Below are 14,333 nucleotides of genomic sequence, written 5' to 3' on the forward strand. Positions count from 1 at the left end.
ACAGCTACTCCTCCTAGCTGCAATCTTACCTCACTAAGCTCTCCTCACTCAGTCTTTTGGTAAGCACAGTCCTGTATCTGGAACCTCCTCTTGAGCAACACCTTTGCTCCTTCTAGGCTTCTGCAATGTCTCGCTCTCTCTTGAGAAAGTTCAGCGATCTTCTCTGTCCAATCTCTTGTTGGATTCTTCAGGTTCACTACCACTTCTACTTCAGAGTGTTGTCCTTACTCTGTCTTCAAGAACACATCTGGTTCTCCTCTCACAGCTTCTCTTGCTATCACCTGTGCATTAGTATAAAAACACACATTCTCAATGTTAGGCCCCTATACTACTAGTGTAACCCCTTATTGTTATTAGTATAACCCACTTATTATATTGATGTACCCATGTAGTGCCCATATTGTTACTATTGTGCCCCATAGAAGCCCACTATTCTTATTATTGTGCCCTTACATTGTTATTGTTATGTCGGCTCTGATTATGTTATGACCCCTTAGACTCCTATATATAGAAAGGAGGTCTTTTCATTTGTATCATCCAAGAATTGTTCATTTATGTAATGTAAAGGAGGTTGCCCCCTCGAAGAGGCTGAATTCTAAGGCATTGATCTATCTTTTCTTGAGTTGGTTCCATAACATTTGGTATCAGAGCTTTGGATTCTAGGGTTTCGCTGCTCCAAACAAGTCATCGTGGCATTTTCACTATAACTTTTTTTCTGCGACGTTTCAGAAGTTGCAAAAAAAACCCATTTGAGAAGAAATCGCGCTGAACCTCGGGTCCGAATTTCAGAGCTTTTCGCGCTATATTTGCGGAGATATGATCTGAGGAAGTTGGTCTTTTTGCAGACTCCTGAATTACATTCCAAACAGGTGACCTGGGGAAATCATCATAACTTTCTCTCTGGGGATCGGATTGAAATTTCGTAAGAAGGTACAGAAAGAGGACGGACTGTAGTTTCTTGTATGCATTTTTCAGATCCAAAGGTCGAAACAGTGACACGTGGCACTTCATACAATTTCGCTCTTCTGGAAAGGTCTATAATCAGGTCATCTTGGGAGATTGTGCATAACTCTTTCTTAGAGAATCCAATTTGGATTAGACTGGTGGCATTGGAAAGAGGACACAGAGGGCTACTATAGATCACAGTTTCAAAACTTAAAGATTCGAAAGTACAGAGTTACAGTTGTTTCAAGGTCGAGCTCCTAAAATCAAGAAAAAACAAGATGAGGAAGTTCGATGGCAAGGATCTGGTAAATTGGATACTTTAGATGGAGCAATATTTTGATCTACATGGTGTACAACTGTTACAAAAGGTATGTATTGCATCTTCATAGTTAGAACCAGATCAATTTTTATGGTACGAAGGGCTTTGTTCTCGTAAACAACTTGTTACGTGGTCAATTTTCATGGAGGAAATGATAGCACATTATGAGGATACAAAGAGCAACACCTTCTTTAGAACAACACCACAACAATTGGAAAGAGTAAAAGGGATTTGTGACATAGTGGAAAGCAAAATTATAGAAACCAGGAAGCGTACCCCTCACAACTATAAAGATGGAAGTGTTGTTTCTCCTAGCGTTCCACAACCTACAAGGGTTACACCACAACAATTGGAAGAAAAAAGAGAAAAAGGGCTTTGTTACAATTGTGATAGCAAATGCACTAAAGATCATAAGTGTGCTGAGAAGAAATTATTTTACATAGAATATGAAGAGGAGGAAGAAAAGGATCAAGAAACATCAAAAAAAGAAGATATACGCCAAGACCCCACCCCAGAGAAAGAAGAAATGAATCAGACCATATCTTGTAAAGCATTGGCAAGAATTACCACTCAAACTCTCAAGATAGAAGGACATATCAAGAAGAAAAAGGTGCAAGAAGTGAAAGATCACATCGAGAAAGAAGAAATGAATCCAACCATATCTTGTAATTCATTGTTCGAAATTACCACTCCTCAAACTATCAAGATAGAAGGACATATAAAGAAGAAAAATGTTCAAGAAGTGAAAGATCACATCGAGCATCAAGAAATGAATCCGACCATATCTTGTAAAGGATTGGAAAAAATTACCACTCCTCAAACTCTAGAGATAGAAGGACATATCAAGAAGAAAAAGGTTCAAGCAGTAAAAGATCACATCAAGCATCAACAACAAGTTCTCCAACTTTTAAAGGATAACGCCACTTCGGTGCAAAATAAACGAAACAATAGGTAGATCAACATCGTAGTGAAAAATGTTTTGATGTAGGTGATTGGGTATTTTCACTGCTACATCTCAAGCAAGCTATTTATGAGAAGGAAATGTTGGCAATAATACATGCACTTAAAAAATGGCGACCTTACCGAATGGGAAGACTCTTCAAGGATGAGGATGTGGAAGCATTGTTTTGTGCTATTTATATTATCCAACCAGATTGGATAAACGAAACAATGGATGAATGGAAGAAGGACGAAGAAGTATGGCCACTTATTCAAAAGTTGCAAAAGATCCCAATTCAAACAATATTGCCAGAAATTGAAGAGGAAGAAAAAATCATATTGGAACCTAGAGCAGTCATAGAAACAAGAACCCGACAGCTACGAAATCGATCAATTTCAGAGTATCTCATCAAGTGGAAGAACTTACCCACTGAATATTCCGAATTTTATATAGAAGCATCAAGAACTACTCAAGCGTTGAGGACAACGCTTTTTGAAGGAGAGGGGCATGTTAGGCCCCTATACTACTAGTGTAACCCCTTATTGTTATTAGTATAACCCACTTATTATATTGATGTACCCATGTAGTTCCCATATTGTTACTATTGTGCCCCATAGAAGCCCACTATTCTTATTATTGTGCCCTTACATTATTATTGTTATGTCGGCTCTGATTATGTTATGAGCCCTTAGACTCCTATATATAGAAAGGAGGCCTTTTCATTTGTATCATCCAAGAATTGTTCATTTATGTAATGTAAAGGAGGTTGCCCCCTCGAAGAGGCTGAATTCTAAGGCGTTGATCTATCTTTTCTATCTTTTCTTGAGCTGGTTTCATAACACTCAATTTAAAACAGAACATATTACTTCACCTTCAAGATCTCAGCATAATCTTGTTTCACCATTCCACCTGTACTTTGAATGGATTGTTCTTTGTTTTGTCTCCAAGTCCTCTTTCCTTCAGAACTTGCATTAAGCAATCTTGCTTTTTCTTTCCTTCAAGGAATCCTCTGTTTCTGTTTACTCCAAGCCTCCGCTGGTATGCTACAATCTTCCAAGAGCTTCAAGTTTCTCCTTACAGACTTCTGTTGTAGTCTTATGCACATTACCTTCTTCTGTGTGCAATCTCCTTTCATAGGAAGTCTTCCCCGCTCTGATTACAAACCTGGCTCTGATACCACTAATGGTGTAGGGCTACCCCCACTCATACCCACAGTATTCATAAAATGCACAAACACAATTGTCCCAGGTATTTGACTCTCAAAGGAGTCAAACCTTCCACCATCTAATGGTTAAGGCCCTCTTTTACTCTCATTCAGAATGATTCATGGACTGACCAAAGTCACACATTAACCCACCTTTTCCTTCTCAGAAAATTAATCACCCCTCTTTAAACCTTCTATCGAGACTTAAATCACCCCTTAACCTTCTCATATAACTTATTAAAGTCTTTCTTTTAAATCTTTCCTATCGGGACTTTAAACCTCTTCGCAGCCTTTATAAACCCTTCATTAACCTTTAAACCCGCATACATAACCTTCCCCTTCCTTACCTTTGGTTACATATGTTTTTAACACATAAATCTCTTATCGGCACATATTTCCTTATAAACCATTTATAAAGGGAAATGCTCACATAAACACACCTTTCCGCCTTTCTATACAGCCTTGTCACGTTTTCCAAGGTTTAACCTCATCGCAATCGCAATCGGTTATCAGCGCCTCCGCGGTTTCATTAACACATATATGCCTATCGCATCCGATATGTGATAACGCACTACCGGACCTCAAATATTATATAGTTGTGCTTATAAACCTTTCGGCCCCACTTCGGAAACATTGAAATTCCGCTCCAAAAGGCAAAAGTGGAACTCAAATTCTATACAACCGCATTCATATTCCTTATCGGTTCCGTCGACTTCAAAGTTCTTCCACTACGCCAATTACCCGACCTCTGATACCTCTGATCACCGATCTCATCTGAATTGTCGATCTAGACTCTCGATCCGACGGTCCATGATGCATCACATTATCGCAATCGAGCTTCCTGATGGTCAAGGTCCGATAACACCCAAAAGGTTCCGCCGATGCGATATGATCAGGACCGTTGATCTCACAGATCTAACGGCTGTTGAGCGTTACCACTCCATTTCTCCGTCCGCCTGTTTACTTAGATTTTGCACCTTTTCTTCAGTTTTCCTCTGTGGTCCGGTTTTCTTCAAAAGATTCTGGCCTTCTGTTATTTCACTGTGCACTCCTCCTGAGCTTATCTACTGTGAATTCTTACATCGCCTTCACTTCAGAGCTTCATTCTGCTCCTTCTGACTGGATTCAAAGATCCCTTACGATTCCTCTGAATCATTCTCTCCTCTGCGTATTCTTCAGAACTCTGTCTGCAATCCTTTGTTACAGAGCTTACGAGTTCACGCACAAATCAATCATTCACACCTATCACACACATTTACATAGTACCCAAATGAACCTTGATATATATAAAATTATGAATAATTGATTACAACCGAGACTACTCTGTCTCTACACAGGCCTGTTCTTCAATATCAGTGGCCTACTCTCTGACTCTGCCCGTAGGCTTACATATATGCCACGAGTTCTGTTGAACTATCCTGGTTCGACTCCTAAATCTATTGAACTGCCTCCTAAATCCTCTCGGTCCTCTATGTCCACTTCTAGGTTCAATTAATTCCTAAAGGCTCTCCTTAGTTCCTCAAATCATGGCACTGTTTAAGAGTTATAGTTGACTTTGGACTGTTTTGGCATTATTTCCACTCATGTTCTCATTTATTCGAAAACACTTACAATCTCCTCTAATTATCTAATTAAATCACTTAAAGGCCTAAATATTACATTAACTTATCACTTAGGAATCCAACTTCCTAAAATACATGACCCCCCTATGTCTACTTACTTACAATGATTTTCTCTTGGGTGAATGCTCCTGCATCAAGTGTCAAATCCAAAATAACCAATGATAGTTAACCCGAAGGATGGATGTGGTATTAAGGGAATTATCAAAGATGTTAAATATGGAATGGTTATGGGCACGCTACTTCAATCCATGTTTCCCAAGTAGGGCCCCTCCTATAACCTTAAGACCATAGAGGAGGTCCCATTGGTCTACGGCTAAAGACAAACCCCTCTACGCTACAATCTAGTTGAGCCTCTCGCTCTAGATAAAATCACGTTCTCCACTTGTATGCATCTTCACCTTTCCTTAAGGTTTATTTTATAATCTTCATCAAGCCCAAATCCCTAACTGTAATCTCCCTTCTAGAATATTTAGGAGATCAACACTTGAGATCATTTCTAAGTCATTTAAATAATTTCATTATTTATCCTTAGAAATTGACTTAATAGTCCACAATAATTAATTGACTTTAGTTATTGTACTTTTCCTAAGTTTGGCTTAGGAAAGAAGACATAAATCACTTACTCCATCAAGCAAGCACCTAAAGAGGCAATTAATCATCTCCTACATGCTAAGACACCAAGCCTAAAAAAAGGTCCTTCTAAAGCTACCACAAGCTTCAACAAAACCACAGATCCCTTATGATGTCTTATGAAGATGTTGAGAAAATCTCTACCAAACTCAATACCTAAATGTCAAAAATAGAGCTAAGTAGGTATTAAAATTGGGGTTACTAATCAGGATCCAACTGCCCTTGGAGGCAGAGAATTTATATCCTAGTTCATAATTCAAGTAAGGAATCAAAGGATTAAGGTTGCCATCAACATCGGATTTGGAAATGTTAAAAGTCAGTCATTAAATTCTCAGGTGGGCTATAGATGTGGTCTTCTGTTGCGATTTTTTCCTCCCTACAGTATTTCATACTATAGTCTTAGCCATCAGGAAACTAAGTTCCGATGCTAGAGAAGAAAAAAAATAGGGATCTGATTAAGTTCAAGAGTTGGTAACATTTACGGAGGCTACTATCATAAATTTTTATATTGTATATGTAATACAAGAACTTCCTTTTTTCCCAAACCCAAAAAGAAGAACAGCTTAATTGGATACATAAATCAGTATAAGATTATAATAAAGATAACATACAGCATAATATCTTGCCCGCAGTCCAACATGGGGACGAAACACAAAAATATCTACTTCATCAACCACGCCTGCCTGCAATAACAGAGAAAATCATAGCAGTTAATCCAGGAACAAAAACAAACAATCAACAAAATGCCTTACATTTTGCTTTTCCTATTTCTGTATACATGATATAGCTTCAGAGTAAGATTTCGCATGTAGCGGTAAAGTAAAATCATCATTTATAAGCATAGATGACTAGATGTGGATATATATTTATATTAGCAGCCCCAGATTTGCAAACTGCTTAAATTGAATATAACATTCTGAGACCTCCTCAATAATGTGATCATAATTCAACAACACTAAGACAACTAATAGGAAAGTTTCATCAGTTGACAGGAATGTGAGAATGCCAGAAAAACTTCATACTAAATGGGAGGTATGTGAGGCATTCATTTCGCTTGCTTTCAACTTTAGATTAGCGACAATGAAACTATGTTTCTCTATGAACACGACTAAAATAAATAGCAGATCTTATAAAGAAATATTTAAGGGTTTAGAGCAAAGCACAGCAATTTACATATGCACATGGCATGATAAAGAGAATAGGTTTGGTACCTAACATCCGTGATGGCACACCAGTATGAAAAGGGTGGCTTCTTTACTATCAGAGGTTGTTGGTAACCACATTTGAAAGCAAGTTTATGCAAGTTTATAATATTATTTAAGATATAATATAAAGTTAAAAATTCTGAGATGCCCATTTTAAACTAGCGAAACTCCAAAAGAATACCATTTGAAATTCGTAAATGGAAGAATATAATCTTATATCGACTATGAAGAACATTCTAAAGAATTATTATTCCAATCGAGAATTGGGTAAAGTTGGTACAATATAGTGGGCATTCATATCATTATTGTCTTGAAGGTGAAGCCTGGGATTCATATAGGAACATTCAATTTTATCACTGTGAACAGGTTTTCATGAAAACTTGGTCAAGTAAACTGTAAAACAATTTAAAAAAAAAAAAAAACATAAAATTGCTTTTTTGAGGGACAAAAAAAAATTGGGAATAAAAATTGAAAATTTTCAACATGACAAGGGAAATATAAAATTCAAACCACATACATTAAACCATAAAACCATAAGAACAAGCCAACAAGAAATCAAAATTAGAAAGGAAGTCACAAGAATTGTGAAAAAAAAACCAATATTTAAATGAAGAGATTTGTTGATATTAATTAGGAAAAGACAAATATTTCATTAGAGAATCCTGTTACCACAAAATCTAGCAAGCTTTGGAAAGGGAAACCCTACAAGACAAGGGCTAGACAAAGTACTAACAATAGGTTAGAGGCCCAATGTCACCTCAGCCAAAACCCCCTGCTCTTTACAGACTTTCACAAACGGGAGGAGTCCCAGTAAGAAGGAGATCACTCAAAATAGATATGCTAGGTATAAGGCACAAAGTGATCAAGCTAGACCTCATTCAAAAGAGAGACTCATTAATGATTCAAGGCTTTCAAGAAGCAAAACGCTCTCGAAGAAAAGCCCCAGAAAAGGAGGCTCAAGACCTAGGGTTTTGAGGTTTTCATTGGTAAATGGTAATCACAAGGTCAAGGCCCGAGGGAAAAGGTTGAATACAATGACATTCAACTCAGCCAAGGCTCATGAAACACTCAAGAAGCCCTCCTCAAGTTGAGGAGAAAAGAAACTAGTGTTTCCCTCTTACAACAACACCTACGGCAAGAGATTTTATGGATGAAATTTGAGTGGATGCCCACCAAACTGATAGATTAGGTAACCTAGACCTATCTCTTAATGTTTAGTCTCTCAAATCACCAAAAAGCCTTATCCCTAAAATTTCAATCCAAGCCCTAGATTTTCGCCCTTGCCTTAAAAGGACCAAATTTGATAGGAGAAAATTATGCAGAAAATTTAAGGTTGATCATCAAGTGAATGGACCAGTGCCTTGTCCTATGGGGATATGGGGTCAAGGATGTCTTACATAAGCCTAATTCCCTTCCAAGGAGGTTGAAATTTGATGCCCTAGCTATCAAAGTTTCAACAATTACCCACTTAATAGAATAATGGAATTTTATGGCGAATAATAAGTACTCCACTAGGAATATTCATTACATGTTGTAAAATGAGTAGCATATGCAATACTCAACTAGATAGCCTTTAGAATTTATTTTCAACAAAATAATAATCTTCAACAATAGGCACTTACAAGATAACATGTAGTGTATTCATCCATTGGATCAGAAAATAGCTCCAAAAAATGTCAAAATCAGCGTCCATATATCAAAATGCATCCAAATATCTCCAAAATCATCCACAAGAAGCAACTGCGAATTCTCTAAGAAGTCTGAAATGCACAAGTTTGATGATAAGAGTGTTGATTTGGGGTAGCATTGCATGTGCTCTAGCCATGAAAATTGGTGGAGAGGCTAAAGCACATGAGATCTCCAAGACCCAGAAATGGTTTGGGCAGAATCTAACTAGTTTGGGAGATATTAAAATAATTAATATTTTTAATGGAGTTCCTAAGTCTAAACTTAGGAAAAATAAAATATTAATGTGAATTAATATAAAACTAGGTTAGAATGGTCCAAAAGTCATGGATCAAGCCAAATCTAATCTTAGCCATTGATTAGAGATTTAATCTCGGTCGTTGATGGACCAACGAGAAAAGTATAAGAGGAGGCTTGAGGGTCAGTTGGAGAACACACCAAGAGAGATCAAGAACACACCAAGAGAGATCAAGAACTTGATTTTCTGGGGCAAGGTTTGCTAAGGAAATTGAATGAATCATCAGAGTTGCAGCTGAGATGCAGTGAATACATAGCAGAGAGGCAAAGTTGGTACCAAGAGGATCAGCGCAGAAGCCGAGAGAGGTTGATGCAAAGCCAGCTAGAGGCCACGCAGAGGCAGCCAAAGGCCACACAAAGGCAGCCAGAGGCCATTCAGAGGCAGCCAAGAGCTGCACAGAGCCAGAGAAGGGCCAATGTGTGAGACGCAGAGGCTCCAGAGGCTGACGCGGAGCCTAGAGGCAGCGCTGGGAGATTTTTCGTGGGACAGAATGGAAGCTGCAGAGCCGGATACAGTAACACAGTCCCTATCAGAGTGACGAAGAGCAGCAGAAGCTACATTATTGTTGTGGGATCGTTCATCCGGTGATTTAGCCAGAATGTCTGTCTCCAACTGAGAGGTACTCCTGCCAAGGGCATTCTCTGTTGGGTGAGCCATTTCTGGCACCCAAGTTGTATTCGGAAACTGCATAATAATAAAACCCTTTGAATAGTTGCATCAGTTTTCCCGCATTGGGTTGTTCCGGGGACATTAGTCCAAAAACAACAGTGTCACTCGTGTGCTTGTTTACTTTCAGTTGATGATCTGTATGTGTTGATACTATACTTGTATTTATTTTCAGTATTTACAAAGTCGAAGTTGGTGAAGTACTGTGGTTAGAACAGTACCTAACAGGGCAAGACCAAGGAGGACAGAGTTGCTGCCGAGGATTTCTAGCCAAGAAATTTGGATCACAGGTGCAGTTGCACAAACGATCGGAGTGGGGCATCTCGACATTGGCAGAGGGGCTTCCAGAAGGGAAATCGAGGCTCAGAGGGAGTCAAACCGAGAACTTCAAGACGGGAAGTTGAGAGGCTCAGCAGGAGTCAATCAGAGGACTCGCAGGAGGGAAGTAGAGAGACTCGAAGGAATCAAAAGATGAACAGCGAAATGGCAATGAATGGGCTACGAGATCAGCATAGACCAATGTTTTACAACTCGGACTCGGACTCGGACTCGGCCGAGGATTGACTCCGACTCGGACTCCGACTCGGTAATGACTCGGCCAGCTCGATTTCAATGACTCGGTCGTTGTAAAAAATACATTAAATATTTATTTTTTTTATAAAAAAACATAATTTTAAATATTTTAAACATAATTTTAAAGATTTTCATTCAAGTTTCCAAACACACAACATTATAATATACATGGAAGACAACATATGATCAAAGTAGGCTCATGAACCAATCCATTATATCAAAATGGTACGGTGGTACCCAATGGCAATAGTAAATACATAGTCAACTGTAGTCTGTCATACATGACCAAAGACTCAAGAGTCAAAACAAAATACAAATAACCAAGGAGGCTAGTAGCTACTGCCAGAGGAGCCAAGATCATCTCGACCAATCTCTGGATCATCATCATCAGAGTCAGACAAGGGGCCCCATCAATGACCAGTACTGGCTACTGCTAGAGTTGCCAACATCATCTAGCTCAGTGTTACTTGGGAGCAGGAGCGGAAGTGGGGAGCGAGAGCGAAAACGGGAGCAGAAGCGACATTTTCAGAAGCTCCAGGTTTGAGAGCGAATCCCAGAGGAGTTCAACAACCAATGTCACTAACATCAAGGTACACAGAGGGATTGGTGCTCTTGATTAAATACGAGTTCCATACCCTAATACATGACAAAATTCAATGGAAACATTGCAATCCTCCAATCCTAAAACCCTAAAAAAATGATAAGTCTGCTGGATTTTGAATGAAATCTAAAATTCTACTTTCTCCATATGAAATCCAATTAGGCTGGAACCACTCTTAAACATCCTGAGTCATTTCATGGTAATGTTAAAAATTTAAGTAAAAGGATGAAAATGAAGATTAAGGAGAATGTCACTTTTACTTTAAGAATTTAACATTACCATGAAATTTGAACATCATATCAATACTAGGAGAGGGGAATGGACCCCAAATAGCACTTAACCAATTTAGAAAACACCTTGGAGTCCCCAACAATCAGCCAAATGTTAAAAAGTTAAAAAAAAAATAGAAAAATCGTTGTTTCTTTGGGTGACTGGTTGAATTTAATGACTCGGCCGAGTAGATGTGCAAAACGGCCGGGTTGACCGAGTCATGACTGACTCGGCCGAGTCATGCAATAACTCGGCCGAGTCAGTCATGACTCGGCCTCCCGGACTGGTTTTTCTACCGGGTCACTCCTCAAGGCTTCAACTTGGTTCGACTCGGCCGTTTCGGTTTCGAAACGGCCGGTTTGTAAAACAATGGCATAGACTAGACGAAGCTTCCAACTTCGTAGTCTGGATTCTAGAAGGCTAGGATCTTGTCCATTCTAGACAAGTATCGCATCAAGCACTTTGCCTTGAAAACGATCGCGATCCCAGTTGAAAATGAGAAGTATGAAGAGGCAATGGCCAGGGCTAAGTGCATCATCCTTGATGGGGTCAAGGATCATGTGGTACCACATATTGCTGAGAAGGGTACGGCAAATGAGATGTGGGATGCTCTGAAGAAGTTGTATCAGCATACTTCTGTGCAGAGGAAGATGCTTCTAAAAAATCAGTTGCGGTCATACGAGATGCAGAGGGGAGAGCAGATAGATATCTTCCTCGGGCGATTGACAGACATCCAGGATCAGCTGACTTCCATAGGCAACACGCCAGATGAGGACTGCACTGAACACAATGTCAGAGGACTGGGAGGTATTTGTCCAAAGCTTATTGGGCAGGTCGAACCTTCCGAATTGGGAGGAACTATGAGCGGCGCTTCGTCAGGAAGAGATCAGACGGCTAACCAACACAGGGAGTAGCAGTAAGGGGGTTAGAATCAAGAAAGAGAAAGAGAAGGACGATGCTCTAGCATCTGCAGGAAAGCAGGAGAAACGGAAGAAGAAGGACCTCTCCAACGTCAAGTGCTTCCACTGTGGGGAACTGGTTCACTATGCGAACCAGTGTCCAAAGAAGAAGAGCAAGGGAGAGGCTTTTGAGACCAAGGCAGCGCCAGCAAGGCCGGAGAAATAAGTGGAGACAGATGACGACTGTGCCATGAGTGCTCATGCGCCACTTGAAAGGAAGTGGGGAGACATCGAGTTGTAATCGGACGGACTATAGATGATGAGGAGCAAGATCCTTGAGGTACCAACCTCTTGGATTATACCTTACTACAGGAGCCCCGGAGAGGAGTAGCAGGACTGGCAGATGTCGGTAGAGACGGATGCAGATGGAGCGACAGAGGGAGCTACAATGTAGGAGTCTCGGGACAGCGTGAGGCAACAGTGCGAGATGCATGGAGGTGTTGCAGCAGCGGAGAGGTCAGTAGAGGGAGCTTAGCATCAAGAGTGTTTCTAGCCTAATAGAGATGTCAGAATTGGGAGGATCAGTTACTTACTTCTCAGTAACTGAGTTGCAATGCAGCAGTTAGCAGTGGCAGTGCTATGGGCAGCACGATGCAGCATGATGAAAGGGGATGCAGTGCAGATATAGCAATGGCAGTGGCAGGGCCATGGGCAGCAGCACAGATGCAGAGGGAGCTGTCGTACAGATGCAGTAGTGGCAGTGGCAGGGCCATGGGCAGCAGCACAAGATGTAGCAGTGCAGAGGATGTTGGGCGAGGAGGCCTAGCATCAGCACAGGGACCGATGCTGGATGATCAGGGTGGTACTCAATAAGGAGTATTACTAGAGCACATTCCTCGCTAAGAGGCAGTGTTGATTTGGGGTAGCATCGGATGTGCTCTAGCCATGAAAATTGGTGGAGAGGCTAAAGGCTAAAGCACATGAGATTTCCAATACCCAGAAATGGTTTGGGTAGAATCTAACCAGTTTGGGAGATATTAAAATAATCAATATTTTTAATGGAGTTCCTAAGTCTAAACTTACAAAAAATAAAATATTAATGTGAATTAATATAAAACTGAGTCAGAATGGTCCAAAAGTCATGGGTCAAGCCAAATCTAATCTTAGTCATCGATTAGAGATTTAATCTCAACCGTTGATGGACCAACAAGAAAAGTATAAGAGAAGGCTTGAGAATCAGTTGGAGAACACACCAAGAGAGATCAAGAACTTGATTTTTTGGGGCAGGGTTTGTTGAGGAAATTGAGTGAGTGATCGGAGTTGCAGCTGAGGGGCAGTGAATACATAGCAGAGAGGCAAAGTTAGTACCAGGAGGATCAGCGCAGAAGCCGAGAGGGGTTGACGCAGAGCTAGCTAGAGGCCACGCAGAGGCAGCCAGAGGCCATGCAGAGGCAGCCAGGAGCTGCGTGGAGGCAGCCAGGAGCTGCGTGAAGGCAGCCAGGAGTTGTGCAGAGCCAAAGAAGGGCCAACGTATCAGACGCAGAGGCTCCAGAGGCTGATGCAGAGCCCAAAGGGCTAACGCTGAACCAGAGAGGCTGATGCTAGACCAGAGAGGCAGACGCAGAGCCTAGAGGCAGCGCCGGGAGATTTTTCGTGGGACAGACTGGGAGCTAAAGAGTCGGATAGGGTGACGCAGTCCCTATCAGAGTGACACAGAGCAGCAGAAGTTGCATTGTTGCTGTGGGATCGTTCATTCGGTGATTTAGCCGGAATATTTGTCTCCGACTGAGAGGTACAACTGCCGAGGGAATTCTCTGTTGGGTGAGCCATTTCTGGCGCCCAGGTTGTATGCTGAAACTGCATAATAATAAAACCCTCTGAATAGCTACACTGGTTTTCCCGCATTGGTTTTTTCTGAGGACATTAGTCCAAAAATAACAATGTCACTTGTGTGCTTGTTTACTTTCAGTTGATGATCTGTATGTGTTGACATTGTACTTGTATTTATTTTCAGCGTTTACATGGTAAATAACTTGTTAAGTAATTGAACAAGTAGGAAGAAATAAATCAAATAGTCTAGAAAGAATTTCTAATGGGTTAAACTTAGAAATTCCAACAGAGAGAGACCAAATGAGAGCTCTCTAATTTATATGTGTTCAATGATCTATGACTTTAGCCTATGAGCCCCTCAAATAATAATAAAAATGGCCAAATACTAAGTGAAGTTACAAGCCAACCTTGTAGCCAATGTAAAAACTTAACAATTAACCAACAAAGAGGTTGAAGTGTTGACGCCATGCATGCATAGGCCCTTCTACGGCATGTGTTGGGCTCCTCCAATGCCAAAGCGAGTGTAGATGGCTCCATAAATCATGATCTAGGGGTTGGCCCCCAGATCTCCATAAAAATCATCATATGGACTTTAGCTTTGTGTTTGGGGCACAAAATGGGTCTCATGGGTCTCCTAGTGATAGA

The 14,333-nt window shown here is 40.5% G+C and overlaps 1 protein-coding gene across 1 annotated transcript in view; it reads right to left on the minus strand.

Moving 5' to 3' along the window:
• The window catches only part of EDA25 (CCAAT-binding factor), a 327,784-nt gene that overhangs the window by 148,299 nt on the left and 165,152 nt on the right, over positions 1–14,333 (minus strand). Inside the window, 1 exon segment of the mRNA XM_089419585.1 lies at positions 6,272–6,343. Within this exon segment, the coding sequence (XP_089275711.1) occupies positions 6,272–6,343 (72 nt within the window).

The sequence above is a fragment of the Pinus tabuliformis genome, chromosome 4_1 (assembly GCF_031772625.1).
Source record: "Pinus tabuliformis cultivar Carrire ecotype Pingquan chromosome 4_1, CPIR1, whole genome shotgun sequence".
Lineage (NCBI taxonomy): Eukaryota > Viridiplantae > Streptophyta > Pinopsida > Pinales > Pinaceae > Pinus > Pinus tabuliformis.